The 14,360-nt window shown below is 40.2% G+C and overlaps 1 protein-coding gene across 1 annotated transcript in view; it reads left to right on the top strand.

Annotated features, from left to right (window-relative positions):
- The window catches only part of psd2 (pleckstrin and Sec7 domain containing 2), a 35,615-nt gene extending 26,569 nt beyond the window's left edge, over positions 1–9,046 (top strand). Inside the window, exons 5-15 of the mRNA XM_034598121.1 lie at positions 303–383; positions 2,249–2,361; positions 3,167–3,225; positions 5,560–5,649; positions 5,760–5,803; positions 5,925–6,115; positions 6,240–6,310; positions 6,755–6,912; positions 7,793–7,937; positions 8,320–8,463; positions 8,816–9,046. Coding sequence (XP_034454012.1) covers positions 303–383; positions 2,249–2,361; positions 3,167–3,225; positions 5,560–5,649; positions 5,760–5,803; positions 5,925–6,115; positions 6,240–6,310; positions 6,755–6,912; positions 7,793–7,937; positions 8,320–8,463; positions 8,816–9,046 — 1,327 coding nt within the window. The remainder of the gene's footprint in view (positions 1–302; positions 384–2,248; positions 2,362–3,166; positions 3,226–5,559; positions 5,650–5,759; positions 5,804–5,924; positions 6,116–6,239; positions 6,311–6,754; positions 6,913–7,792; positions 7,938–8,319; positions 8,464–8,815) is intronic.
- The last annotated feature ends 5,314 nt before the right edge of the window (positions 9,047–14,360 follow it).

Genomic DNA, 14,360 nt, shown 5'->3' with positions numbered 1-14,360 from the left:
ACCCAAAGACTCACACGAAGGGATGTATAGATCCCATGTAAAATGATACAAACACGTGATCAGAATATGCTTAATCTCTAAAGAGGTGTCAAAAAACATTTATGTAACACTATCATACCTCGTCACTGCCACGTTGATGTGCTGATGTCTCTCTCTCTCTCTCTCTTTCTCTTTCTCTTTCTCTTTCTCTCTCTCTCTCTCTCTCTCTCTTTCTCTTTCTCTTTCTCTCTCTCTCTCTCTTTCTCTTTCTCTTTCTCTCTGTCTCTCTCTTTCTCTTTCTCTTTCTCTCTCTCCCTTTGCAGTAATGAATTCAGCCAATTGGTGGCTTCAGAGTACCTGAGTTTCTTTGATCTCTCTGGCATGTCGCTGGATCGAGCCCTGAGGTAAAGCCATACACTGTATATAAAAAAGGGTAAATCACAGTCAGCACATGGTAGCGATGAGTGTGACTTATACGTCCATACAGACGCGTGTGAGTCCCTCTTCACGAGGCATTAGCTGTGTGCTAATCCAGCGGCTGTGTCGAGAACAGTTAGCCGGCTGACAGCTGCGGAGTGAATCACTGCCTCGTACCTGACATTTTGCTGTTTCAAACTGCTGCCCTCAGTGCCAGGGTGTCAACATGTGTACACATCAGACTGCAAGCTGTTCAAAAAGTAACACGAAACATACTCAAAGTCCTGCATTTGTTTCTGTGTTGTTGGAATTTCCACCAATGTTTGTTTAATACTAGACGTGACAGTGTGATTGGTATTGCTTTCAACTTGTGTGTGTGTACTGTGTACGACATTGTGCCATTTATCACAAAGAATGGTCAGTTGTGAGGTTTCTGAAGAAATGAGGGACAGAACAGAAAAGTGTGGGTGGGAGGTATACATCGTGAGTGGGTCAGCTATGTGTGTGTGTAATTTGTAATATTGTAGATAGAAGTGCAACAAAAAAATTTCCTTTGTCGCAACGGTGCGCCAAACATTTAGCTGGTGTGTCTCTGTATTTGATCGAGTCGTGTCGCTTCCTCATCTCATCTCCTCTGCAAAGTTTACACTCACACGCACAGGCTAGCCCCGCCCCCTCTCACTCACACACGAACAGTGAAGCAGGGATGAGGGAGAAGAGGCGGTGAACCAGGGGGTGTATGTCGAACAGTGGAGACAAAAAGTTTGAATACAGAGTTTCCACGACAGACAGCTTATACAAAACGAATTGTGCCACTGCTTCAGTATGAGAGCAGAAGTCAGCGGTTGGTTTGTGCCATGTCAGAGTCCCTGAGTGTCCTCGCTCCACTCCCCTGCTCACTTCACACAGAAACAATAAACACCAACAGTAATCACACGTTAATAGGACCTGAATACTAACCTAATACAATTCAAAGCTCTTGTAAATCATAATCATCCTATCCTGTTCACTGAGAAAGTAACATAGAGCCAGAGGGTCAATTTTATTTACTGTTTTGTTTATGTGTGGTTTATCTTTTTTATTTATTCAGGATATTTTAATATTTTTAATTCTCGTTCAAATTTTAGACTGAATATTCTTTATAATTAAGTTAATTGTTCTTTCAAAGGATGAACTTGCATGATTATGCTATAATATTATTATATCAACAACATTTAACAATAACATTTATTGCAATAGTTTCTGGAACATAATACTGTCCAACAAAATTTGTTATAGTGAAAGGCCTACTGTAAAACCATTTTAATAATGCACATTAAAGCAAGTTAGAGTTTTTCTTGCACAGTTTACAACTTTAGTTCTCTGAGAATTTCTTTTAATCATTACATTTATTTCTTCAAATTAATTTTAAAACTGCGGGAGGGAGTGTTTGCATCATTTAAGATGTATTATTGATGAATCCATTCGTTGTTCAGTCTAGTAAATAAAAAAACGAACCTGCGCAAGAGGATGTGTTCACAAGTCTTTTTATCCAACCAAACATTCAAATGCCCAAAATATATTATTTACATGGAATGACATGGGTAACAGAAGATATAGTGATGTATAACAAAAGTGCAATGGGATTTCAACAGCAAACCTTAAACACAGCGACAAAAAGACATATTATTCAATCACCTTACAGCAGTAAACTACAGCAGCTGTTGCTATTTTTCTCTGAGTACAATATTTCATAATGTCTATAACAAAGCTGTTAGATCAATTGTCCACAGATCTCATTTACTTTGATAAAGTCATGTATGAGATGCATTACTGGGAAACATTTGACCTTGTGTTGTTGTTTATGTGACAGAAACTTCTTAAAGGCCTTTCCACTGATGGGAGAGACCCAGGAGAGAGAGAGGGTCCTGGTCCACTTCTCCAAACGCTTCTGCCTCTGCAACCCACATACATCCTCCTCAGAAGGTCAGAGCAGTGAGGGTGATGATGCATAAACCTTAAATAATAAAAATGCACCAAATCTGACTATTTTAGCATGAAGGGTTTTAGTGATGACATGAACTTCATGTCCAGTGTTTCCACTAGGACTTCTATTCAGCAGTGGTGCTGTGTGCGTCCATGAGCGTGAGATGCTGGACCTGTATTTATGTGCATCAGCAGAGTAATAGCATTATTATAAACTATTGTCATGTGTGTTTACATTGACTTAGCTTTGACATTTGATCCTGGAGGCCTTAGATAGTTGTAATAATAAATATTGAAGACTGAAAAGCCTCATTACAGATTTTATAAATGTAATGAGTCTGAATATTCTAAGGTAATTTGACCAACAAGATAAATGTGCAGGTTGCACCAGTTATTTTCCTTTTTGGAAGTTTGCAACTCATATGATCAGGATATTTATAAAACCATTTTACTTTTATTTTTGCTTATGCATTTACTTTAGCACCTGGTGATCAAATGACACCAAAGTAGTAGCTTATTCCTTTACACAATGTTTGTCACAATTTGTCGCACACAATTTTGTATTTCCAAAAACGTTGCTCCGTTAATGCTCAAGTTCTGATTATTACACCTTTATTTTATTGTAAGCCCCTTTTAGAAAGTGCTTATTTTTCATTGTTCATTATATTGAATGAAGCATGTGTGTCTTAAACATGTGAATGTATTTAAAGCGGCATTGCATTTCCGCGTTTGTGTGTGTGTGTGTGTGCGTGCGTGCGTGTGTGCAGTATGACATTTAACGGACCTCGACCATTTCCCTCTGCAGATGGAGCCCACACATTAACCTGTGCTCTCATGCTGCTTAACACTGACCTACATGGACATGTACGTACTGAACTTCTTTATCTTTTTAATTCAGCAGGTCTCCTTGTTTTCTAATCTGCACATAAAACATCACATTAAGACAGTTCTTTGTAAGAGTCGGCATTACTCCATTCACCACTTCTTTTCGTTCATTCCACTCATCCATGTTCTTTCCCTCTCTCTCTGTCTACCCTTTCCTCTGTCACTCTCTATCCCTCTCCCTTCTGCGGCCTACTTTCTGACCTGTTTCTGTCTCTTCTCTCCTCAAATAGTCTCATCTGTTCAGTTTTAAACTGGAGCACTGTGGTCTGGGCAACACAACACTCCACAGTATCATTGGTCCTGCTCTCTGGCTTTTCCTCGACCCTCCCGCTCAGTAGTACTTCTAGAGAATGTCCCTCCTCTAACTAATATCCTGTCTCTCTTTTCAATTTCCCTTCCCTCCTTTTCAAACCCTTCCCCCTGCTAACCAAATCTGGCCCCTGGTCTCTGTCTGCCCCTGCAGGTGGTAAGTATACCTATAGTCCTAACATCTGTTTCTCCTCCTGTCAGTAACAACAGCATTTAAGTCATACCTTTAAATGAAGAATACACTTACATTCATTTTTAATCATTGTTATTCAGTGACAGAAACATTTGGGTGTATAAATATTTTTAATGTTCAGTTGCTGAGTTTACCGATGTAAAAATTAATTGCAGTATTGGTACCTAAATTGTAAATTATTATTATAATACTACTATTACTACTACTACTACTAATAATAATAATAATAATAAAAAACATTAATTTCATGATATAGGGTTTTGGGGGTTTCACAGATTACTCAACTAGTCGACGAAGTGCTTCATTGTAGACTAGTTGTTCATCTGTGGGTTTAGCACGGTGCAGTAATGAAGCAGCCAACAACAAATCTGCTGCAGGGGGCGCAGGCATTTGACAAGTCATAGTTGTCATGCTTGACCTTATCACTGAAGTGTGTGTGCTAAAGCAGCAGACATGTTGATAGAGCAGGAGCCACAATGAAACATGGTTGTACGACCAGATTCAGATGCCCGGCTAAAATCAACAGTTTGGAAATATAAGATAAAACCATCAGCTGCAATATATGTAACGCTGCCATAAAGCAGATAACGTAACATACATTTTAAGGTTATGCATCGCTATCTTAAGCTTTACCCACTTACAGCTAACGCTAGCTACAGCAAAGAAAGCGAGGAGAATCCTCAATAGAGTGAACCAACGGAGAATTCTCTAAACGGGCTTTCACTGACCAGCAAACGTCCTATCTCTCTCTCACACGTCTCCTACGATTTATCGATCAGTCCGCTTATTTAAGGAATAGTTTACAGACACTAATGCAGTAGTCAAGAATCTCCTATGGGTTATAGAAATCCTCATTTTATACCATGAGTAATTGGTATATATTAAGAGTACACTGTCCTGCAGCCTTTACATAAATTAATTTAACTGAGTAGTTCATTCAAATAAAATAAAGCTGTTACATGTTTGTGGTTATAAACTGAAATATTTTGGGTGTTTTGTAATTTTCCTAGAAAAGAGCTGTAACGTGGCCTCATCAGAGGAAAATGTGAATAATAAGGCCACAGACCAAATAAATGTTTTTCTATGAGGGGTGAATCAAATCAGTTTCAGTTCCACGTCTGTTGTTTGTTAAGGTTAAAGAGCTGCTTCATGCAGAAAGACGCAGTAATACATCCCTCTAATGATGCATTATAATTAGATGCATCATAATTAGAGGCTAAAACACAAAGAAAGGTGTGGAAATCTGATACTAACAAAGCTCAAACTGAGGCCCAACCTCACCCACCACCACTACTATTAGACCTCCAGCAGCATATGAGCGCCATTCAGTGGACGGTTGCAAAACTGCATCCAGGTCACTGCAGATATAAGGGCTGAAATCATCAGGTGCTGGAATTTGTCAATGTCTGTGAATATTGTGCCAAGCAAAAAAATTATCAATTTTGCTGCATGTGCACTCAAAACATTCAAGGCAAAAGTGAAATTTAATCTTTACGTTGAAGTGTCCTAAGCCTCCACAAACCAGAAGTTTGGAGGTTCAATCTCAGTCTCATTCCACATGCCAAAGTGTCCTTGGGCAAGATACTGACCCCCAAATTGCCCCTGGCGGCTCTGCCTGCAGTGTGTGAGTGTTGTATGATAGAGAAAGGGCTGTACCTAGATGCACTGTGTGAATGTGTGTGATAATGGATGAATGGCAAAACTGTACTGTAAAGTGCTTTGAGTGGTCATCAAGACTAGAAAAGCGTTATATAAATACAGACCATTTACCATAAGTGATTGTTTTGTTTGTTGGTTTCTCCTTGCCTCAGAACATTGGGAAGAAGATGTCCTGCCAACAGTTTATCAGTAACCTAGACGGCCTCAACAACGGCAAAGACTTTCCCAAAGACTTATTAAAGGTACAGATCTCTTCTTGAGAGAACACGGCTAAAGCAAAATCGGTCACCTTCACCCTTTGTTTGTCTCTACATATTCAAATTAACAATTAATTATTGCTTCGTCTACACAGGTTTTATATAACTCAATCAAGAATGAGAAGCTTGAGTGGGCAGTGTGAGTATAGCATTTTGTTTATCAACAGGAAAAGTCTTTGGCCTTTGCAAGTTTTCAGCAGTAAGCACCTTTGAATATGTGCTACTTAGGTTTATCTGAATGAGTGTTTGTGAATCTGCAGCGAGGAGGAAGAGCTGAGGAAGAGCCTGTCAGAGCTGGTGGAGGAGCAATGCGAGGGCGGGTGTAAACGTGTTACCAGGGTAACGGACGGCAATAACCCTTTCATTGCAATCCCTATTCTCTTGAACGCCGTCACCTACAAACACGGAGTGCTGACCCGCAAGAGCCACGCTGACATGGATGGCAAACGCAGTGAGTTCATCTATAAACACACACACTCACACAAGGTTGACTTTTGTTACCAAATTCTCAATAAAGGTAATACAAAAGTTATTTAACCGAAGAGTTTTTTTTATCCCCTTGTCCGCTCCCCCAGCCCCGAGGGGTCGCCGCGGTTGGAAGAAGTTCTATGCGGTTCTAAGAGGGATGATCTTGTATCTCCAGAAGGTACGTCCTCTGCTCCGTTACCATAGAAACACACATCCTCCACCGCTGTCACTGCGGTGGTGGAGGCCTCTAGCTGCTCTGCTGTGTGTGTATGTGTGTGTGATACAGAGAGTGTTAAGAGAGGAAATGAGGCATGGTTGCTATAGTGTATTGTCTCCCCCTGCTGGTAGGAAGTCTTCACTGTCCACATGTTCTCGAGAAACATTCAACCAGAAATGAATGAACTTCTATTTCTGTCACAAGCAGCTTAACACTGTTTTCATTATATTTGACTATGGATTTGTGTTTAAAGGAGTGTTTGCCTTAATATTCACTCTTCAAATACACACCAAGTGAAAGCTGCTCTTCTTAAGGTCTAAGGCCTGTTTATGTTGTCATGTGCCAGTCATGATGTTATGAATGAAACATAACACCTTTCACCCACAATTTCTCTTGTCTTGTTAGGATGAGTACAAACCAGACGCTGACATTTCAGAGGTGGACCTGAAGAACGCAGTGCGAATCCATCACTCTTTAGCCACTCGTGCCACTGACTACAGCAAGAGAGCCAACGTTCTGAAGCTGAAGACGTCAGACTGGAGAGTTTATCTGCTGCAGGCCCCGTGAGTAGCTCAATCCATCCCATAACAAACTATTTAAACTTAAAAGACAAGGAAAGTGGATTTTTTTTTGTGGAATTTATCTTGTGTAAACTGGATACATTTGTCTTTCTGGTGATAAAAATGTATTTGCTTTGTACATAGACATATCTAAAAAAGGGTTTTGTGTGACATTTCGACATAAACTAACTTGCAAGTTCCAATTTTAGGAATAAAACCCATAAAGTGTTTTTTAATGATAAGGTTTAGATTTTGAATTTAGGCACACAATAAGAAATGTTCCATCCAAATGTAAATATTAACAGTATTTTATAATAAAAAAACCTGCAAAAGAAATTGCAATAAATGTGTATATAAATATCTGTAAAGATAAACAGAAAGTGATGCAAATTCTCCAGTTGGCCATAATCATTGCAGAAGAACAGGGTGAGCTGACTGAGAGAGTGACAATCAAACAAAGGGGAAATGAAAGTGATATTTTTCGTCTCTTCAGTGGATGTTGTAATGTCATGATCAATCTGTTTCCATTACGCATTGTTACCTTTTCCTTACATCGAAACACCAAGTTTTGTGATGTATTGGGATTTCTAGTGTGTTTCACTGTATATTTTTATGCTCAAATTGAAAAGGTGTATAAAAACAGATGGAAACCCACCTAATGTCAACATGGTGAGTTGTAGAGATAATATGATAAAATGTAAACTACTCACTGTGAATTGGAACATTGCAACATTGGAACATTGCTGTAGTTGTCTTCAGTTATTTTAATCCTCCAGATGTTTTGCTTAAAATGTACAACTAAAGAGAAAGAGTTTCATTCTCTAATCTCACTTCCTCACCCACCATTTATCACCCTCTCATGCTCCCCCCCTTCTCCGTCCAGGAGTGAGGAGGAGATGATGTCCTGGATCTTCCGGATAAACCTAGTGGCGGCGCTGTTCTCAGCCCCAGCCTTCCCCGCTGCAATCGGCTCCATGAAGAAATTCTGTCGACCAATCCTGCCATCTTCATCCACCAGACTCAAGCAGGTATACACACACACACACACACACACACACACACACACACACACACACACACACACACACACACACACACACACACACACACACACACTAGAACAGACGCAGTTATCATATTCTGTTGGTTTATACATCACTGCTCTCTAGATATAAAATATACTGTTGTCAATACTACAATCAATATCTAGCCACAGGTGATATATTTTATAGATTATATATATTATTTATTTATCATTGTATATTTCCCTGGTATATCGCTGCAGCATGCACAACACTTACAAAAAACTCTGCACAGAGTTGGACAATTTAACATGTTCTATTTGTGTCTGCATACATCTGTTTGGGGGGTTCCTGTTTCTTTATTTTTTCATCTGTTCGATTGGTGCAGGAGGAGCAGCTGCTGAGTCACGAGAACAAGCTGAAGCAGATGAGCCTGGAGCTGGAGGAGCACCGGAAAAACACACCCTCAGTTGACCCCAAAAGCCGGGAGTGGGAGGAGCACAGGCTCAAAGAGCACTACCTAACGTATGAGGTACAGGCTCTTTTCATTGTTTTAATTTTCTATCCAGAAAGCAGCCAAGAGACTCAGAACCAGGACAGATGCACATTGTCTGATGTTTTTGTTCATATATGTGCTATTGTATTCATATAATGTGTATTCTGTTTTTTAAAGTATATATTTTCACATTTTTTTTACCACTATTATAGCAATTTAAATATTTGAAGCTGCCAGTCTTTATATTTGTGTCTCAGTTACACAAATATTGAGCAAAACCAAAAAAGAGTCACTGGTCTCCTTTTTTTGACGTTTGATTAATTTTCTTTTGGTCTTTCCATATTAAAACACACATTTATCTCTCCTCCATCTCTCCCTCTCTGAGCAGAAGACTCGGTATGAGACATACATCGGCCTCCTGCAGGCCAAGCTTCGTGCTGAGACGGACGACCTTGAGAAGATCGAGGCGAGCGTGATGGGTGGCCTGATCATGGAGGGTGGCCTGGCTGGCCGCGAGTGCCACCTCCGCAAGACGCAGTCCTCCCCGTCCATCAGCCAGGCTCACAGTGGAACGAACGGAAGAGCCGCTGAATGCACTACCCCAGGACAGAGGAGCTGAGGGGAAGGAGGAGCAGGAGACGCCACGGCCCACAAACGCAACGTCCCTCTAAGCCAAACAACAGTAGTTTAATAACTCCTCACTGGGTTCTATGTTAGTGTTCATCCCGTTTACTTACAGTAAGAGAGAGTGGGCAGGAACAGGAGAAACCTCTGTCACTGCCCCTCCCAGAATTGATCAACCCCGGTGATAGGTTTCTGTCTTTGAGCAATAGATGAAGAGGATGAAGAGCCCACCCCCGATCCCCAACGAGTGACCCTGTCAAACCTCAGTTCTTTGAACTTTTATTATTGCACATTAAATCGATCATAACTGTGATCTCAAAACCTTCATCAGTATTATTTTAACTCTGAGCGATGCAGCTGTCTCTCGTTGACATTTTTTTTTTTTTTCGTTATTAGCAGAAGTTTGAGTATTTTATTACGTATTAGTTAAAGGCCAGAAAGAGAACAAAGAAAGAGACAGACTGCTTTCTGTCCTGTCCTTTATCAGACAGAGACTGTCATGGACAAGGTGGACATGGTACTACTGTAGCATTTTGGCCTTTTTCCCACCCATGTAAACACACCCCAGCCGCTCACAGGCGTATGTATGGACCTACAAGTGTGTGAAGACACAACATATCTGTTCCTGGAGTTACGAAAAACTCTCAAGAGAACTTCTCAGAAGGATCGAGTCTCTGCCATGTATAGCATATTTATTTATTTATTTAATTATCCTTTATTCAGCCCAGGGAGAGTTCACACAGAGTGGACATTCCATTGCCACAGTCATACAGTTACATACAGTAAATCCCTATACATTACGGAGCTGCCACGTGGATCCATGGTTTTAACTGAGCTGCTCCACCAGAGAAACTGGAGGTTGAGTGCCTTACCCAAGGGCACCTCGGCACTAGCTGTCACACACTCGTCAGAAAGAACACAAGTCTGCTTACGTGAATTTTGAGCTGCCGCTGCCCCCAGATACTGACACGTATCCAATGATTCTCCTCTGAAAAACCTAAAAATGATGTGAATGAATGAAAGCCCTGTGTCATGTATCCCGCAAACGTCTCTTCTTGTCTCAGCTGATACATAACAATATAATGCTGTGTGTGAGGTCTCTAAAGATTGACGTGAAGTGCAGAACAGGAACCTGTGGGTGAGAGGTATACAGTGTGAGTGGGTCATCTTCTGTGTGTGTGGGCATCCGCTTGCTTTTTACAGTAGATGAGATGTTGTAGCTGTAGGCAACAGGAAGAAGTAAATATAGCAGGGTCATGTCGGAATGAAGAATTTATTGAGCATGTTCGGTCAGAAAGTGTCCACTGGTCTTATTCTGCTGAATGAGACTGCCGTCAAAACCCGGCCTGGATCTTTCAAAAGCATCTTCAGCATCTGAGCCTCCCCATGCACACAGCTGTACAGGCGTGCATTTGTTCGCATGTACATTCACTGCACTCGACTCAGAGTAGAACATCATGTCAGAAGTTCCAGACCTCCGTAACAGTCATGACATTCTCCCTATTATAAGATTGTGTACCATCATTCAATGCTGTTATTGTAAAGTATTAAAACTACCTAGTGTTGCTTTAAACAGAAAATCGAAATGCAGACTTCTTTATTTACAACACGTGACATGGACCTATTATCGCTTGTTTGGCCTTGTATTACACATTTCCTTGTACTGGTGTTTTCCTCCTGCTGCCATCATTCCCACCAGATGAAGATGTTTTTGAGAAAACAGGCCCTGGTCTGTCTTAGACAGAGACTGGCTGATTGGAGAGTGTAGCAGCAGGACTGCTTGGGCTTAGCGTACTAAAGTCAAGAAACCTGTCGGCATTCTGGAAAGCAGAGAGGAAGAGTAGCAAAACAGCTCCACATGGGTGACGAAGAGGAGGAGGAGAGACTTGTTTTTTAAGAAGAAGAGACTGGATAGGCTTTCTTAGTAAGACCGCATCTGGCAGCCAAGAATAGGCAAAACAGACATCCAGCACATGTTTCCAAGAAGAGGAACACATGGAAGGAGGACTTGTTAAATGTTCTGAGGAGGTGGGGATGGCTACTGCTGTTTGTGAGCACCTTAATTGATCCTTACCCCCTCCACCACACACACACACACACACACACACACACACACACACACACACACACACACACACACACACACACACACACACACACACACACACACACACACACACACACACACACACACACACACACGAATACAACTTTCCTCTTTCTACATAATTTGTTTATGACACAACTGTAGACCATTGAGCTTAGTCCCCCCCCTCGCTCAGCCTCAGCGTGGCACAGAAGCAATTACCAGAGCTGTGGATCCACAGTGCGAATAATCACACAGTATCTGGACGCCGTGCTTCTGCTGCTTCGAATATCATATTATTAGTGACCAATGGGGTCTGAGATCCCTTTGAGACTTGACTGGAAACCTTGGAATCACAGCTGGAATCCTTGAACTGGATCCTTGTACAGACCAAAATGCTGAAGCAGAGCTGAGTTTTGAGAGAGGAAGTACTGTTTTTATAAAGCTGTATTGATAGAATAAAACTGCTTTCTTACAGGGAGACTTCCCCTAATAGTCACTTTGCCTGTTGTGCTAACCATTGTTTCCCAATGTTCTAGGATAGGCCTGTGCCGTAATATAGGATTGTGACAAAAACATTTATTGATTGTTATGTTTATTTAAAAAATGACAACTTCGGCACTTTGATGTCAGCAATGGATCTTTCTGTTGGTTTTGTTTGTATATCTGAACTGTTTTTGACAGGATGCTCATACTATGTAAAGAACATATTTACTGAATATTTAGTCTGTGCTTCATAAAGTAAGCTTTTATACAGATGATCGTGGTTGTGATTTATTAAGACTCAGCTCAGGGGAAAAGCTTTGCTTATCTGGGTGTTATTGACCTCTCGGATATTGTGTGGATAATATGATTTTTTGAACTTTTTCTTTTTCATAATATAGCACAGTAGACATTTGGTACAATGGACAATTGCACTTTTTGAAGGACGGTCATTAAATTGCCTGCAGTCAGGAGCTCATTGTCAAATACAGAATCACAATCAAAGTTTTCAAGTACCCAATAGCCACAGACACAATAAGCTGAATTTGTAAGAGCCTACATCACCTTTACAGTATGTAACACAGTGAGGAGCTCAGCTGCAACCCAAATCAGAGAGCAAGCGTCAAACATTAACCTGTTTTCTTTGAATGCACCGAATCTAAACTTATTCTTATCTAAAATTATTTTTTTAACTGCCTTGACTGTGAAATTACAGATCTTTAGTTATACAAAACCAACATACTCTAGCTTTTATGTTTTTCATAATCTCTGGATTGGCAGCATACCATGAAAATTTATTTTTTTAGCATTATATACAGTAGCTACGGACAATACAAAGCCTTTTGGGTGTAATAAATGAAAAATATACACTTTATCAAATTGATGTCCTGTTCAACTGTTGGTATATTAGTGTAGCACAGACCATGCGTCCATTCTGTATTCAGAAATAAAACAAATCCACATATCCAAAAATATTTAACGTAATCAATCTTTACCCTGCAAATAATGATGAAACCAACAATCTGTGAAAGAATTTAAAGGGATAGTTCACCCAAAGAAGAAAATCCACTCATTATTTACTTACCACTATGCCGATGGAGGGGTGGGTGAAGTGTTTGAGTCCACAAAACACTTTTGCAGTTTTAGGGTTAAAAAGCATTGCAGAAAAATCCAATACAATTGAAGTAACTGCTGACTGATTCTTCAAATGTAAAAAAAACAACAGAAATAAACCCCTCCATGGGCATAGATAATGAGTGAATTTTCATTTTTGTGTGAACTATCCCTTTAAATGTACTGTCCACCCTGACATTATTCACCATGGACGACTTCTCATTGTAGCTTATGGTAAAGGAGGTTCAGTCATAAACATTCTTTGTATTGGCACTAATTCTTATTATCCAGAACATATTCAGTAATTTCTCCAGGGAACACACTGAGTAAAAATCTGCATGACACTGTGGAACGGGCCCTTGTCACAAAAGTGGGTTACTGTTACTTTAAGAGAGTGTTGCATCATGGGTTGTATGTACCTGTAATGTTGCTAGGCTAACCAATACCTGCTAGGCTCAAGTGTTTTAGCACAAACTTAGTGTTCAGCTCAGTGCAAATATATAACCTACAGAAGAGTTTAGCTAGCTTTTGTCAGGGGTCCTTCTGCAATGGGGAACATTTGAATGACTACAAAACATCTTTAGTCTTTAATGAAGCCACTTCAAAGAAGTTTTAAAACAAATACTGTGCTGCTAAATGAAATGATAGAAGATGATGAGAGATGCTAATGAAGGGATATCACACACAGGTGAGATTTATTTACTTCCTTCTTTTACTTGGTGTAACTTTTACCAAAGAAAGGACTCCACAGCTAAGGGCTAATTTACCTGAGTAAACCCTTCTTACCTCAATAAAGAGCAGGTCAAAGTTCAAATCCTACACTTACCAAATGTCAGTCTGTTTTGACAGCAGACATTTTGACCTTTCATAAGCAGGGGATGCACACGTGTAGCTAAGTAAACTAATCAGAGTCCGACTGAATGTTTGGGGCCTTAAAAATATAGTTGTTGGTATCAATATCGATCGATGTTTACACCTGTACTTAGAATGGCAGTTGTATAAAGAGGCTTTTTGAGCTGTTCTAATGAAACCTTTGGAAAACAAAGTGATTCCCGCTGACAAAATGTATAAATTTAGATTGTTTTTGTCATGTGTTGGTTTTTTTTTGTTTTTTTTTTGTTTTTCTTTTGCTACTGTGTTTTGTGGGATTTATTGTTTTGGACAGGGCCACTTTGAATACTTTTCATTAACCCACCAAAATGAAGTTATGAAGCTAGTTTGCTAGCTAGCTAGTTTTAGAGAATTAGCAACATGGCAACATACACATTTTTTTACGCAACATGCCTCATGCTTACAGGACCAGTGTGTAATATTCAGTGTCATAGAGTTGTGAGGTTGCAGGTCATAACCAACTAACCCCCCTCACCCTCCCTTTCCTAGCATAGGAAAATCTACGGTGGCCTGCAGGTAACATAAAACCATGAACGGCCCCCTTCAGAGCCAGTGTTTGGCTTTCATTCTGGGCTCCTGTAGAAACAGAGTGGTGCAGCATGGCAGATTCTGTGGAAGAGAAACCCCTTTTAATGAAGACATGAAGGGCTAATTCCAAGGTAATAAAAACACAATGGAAACACAATTATAAATGTTCTAATCGATTTCTGCCAAAAGATCCTCCTAAATTCTTCAC

This window comes from Hippoglossus hippoglossus, chromosome 10, assembly GCF_009819705.1.
Source record: "Hippoglossus hippoglossus isolate fHipHip1 chromosome 10, fHipHip1.pri, whole genome shotgun sequence".
Classification (NCBI taxonomy): Eukaryota; Metazoa; Chordata; class Actinopteri; order Pleuronectiformes; family Pleuronectidae; genus Hippoglossus; species Hippoglossus hippoglossus.
The sequence above is the reverse complement of the archived record's forward strand: the minus strand, read 5'-3'. Positions and strand labels throughout refer to the sequence as shown.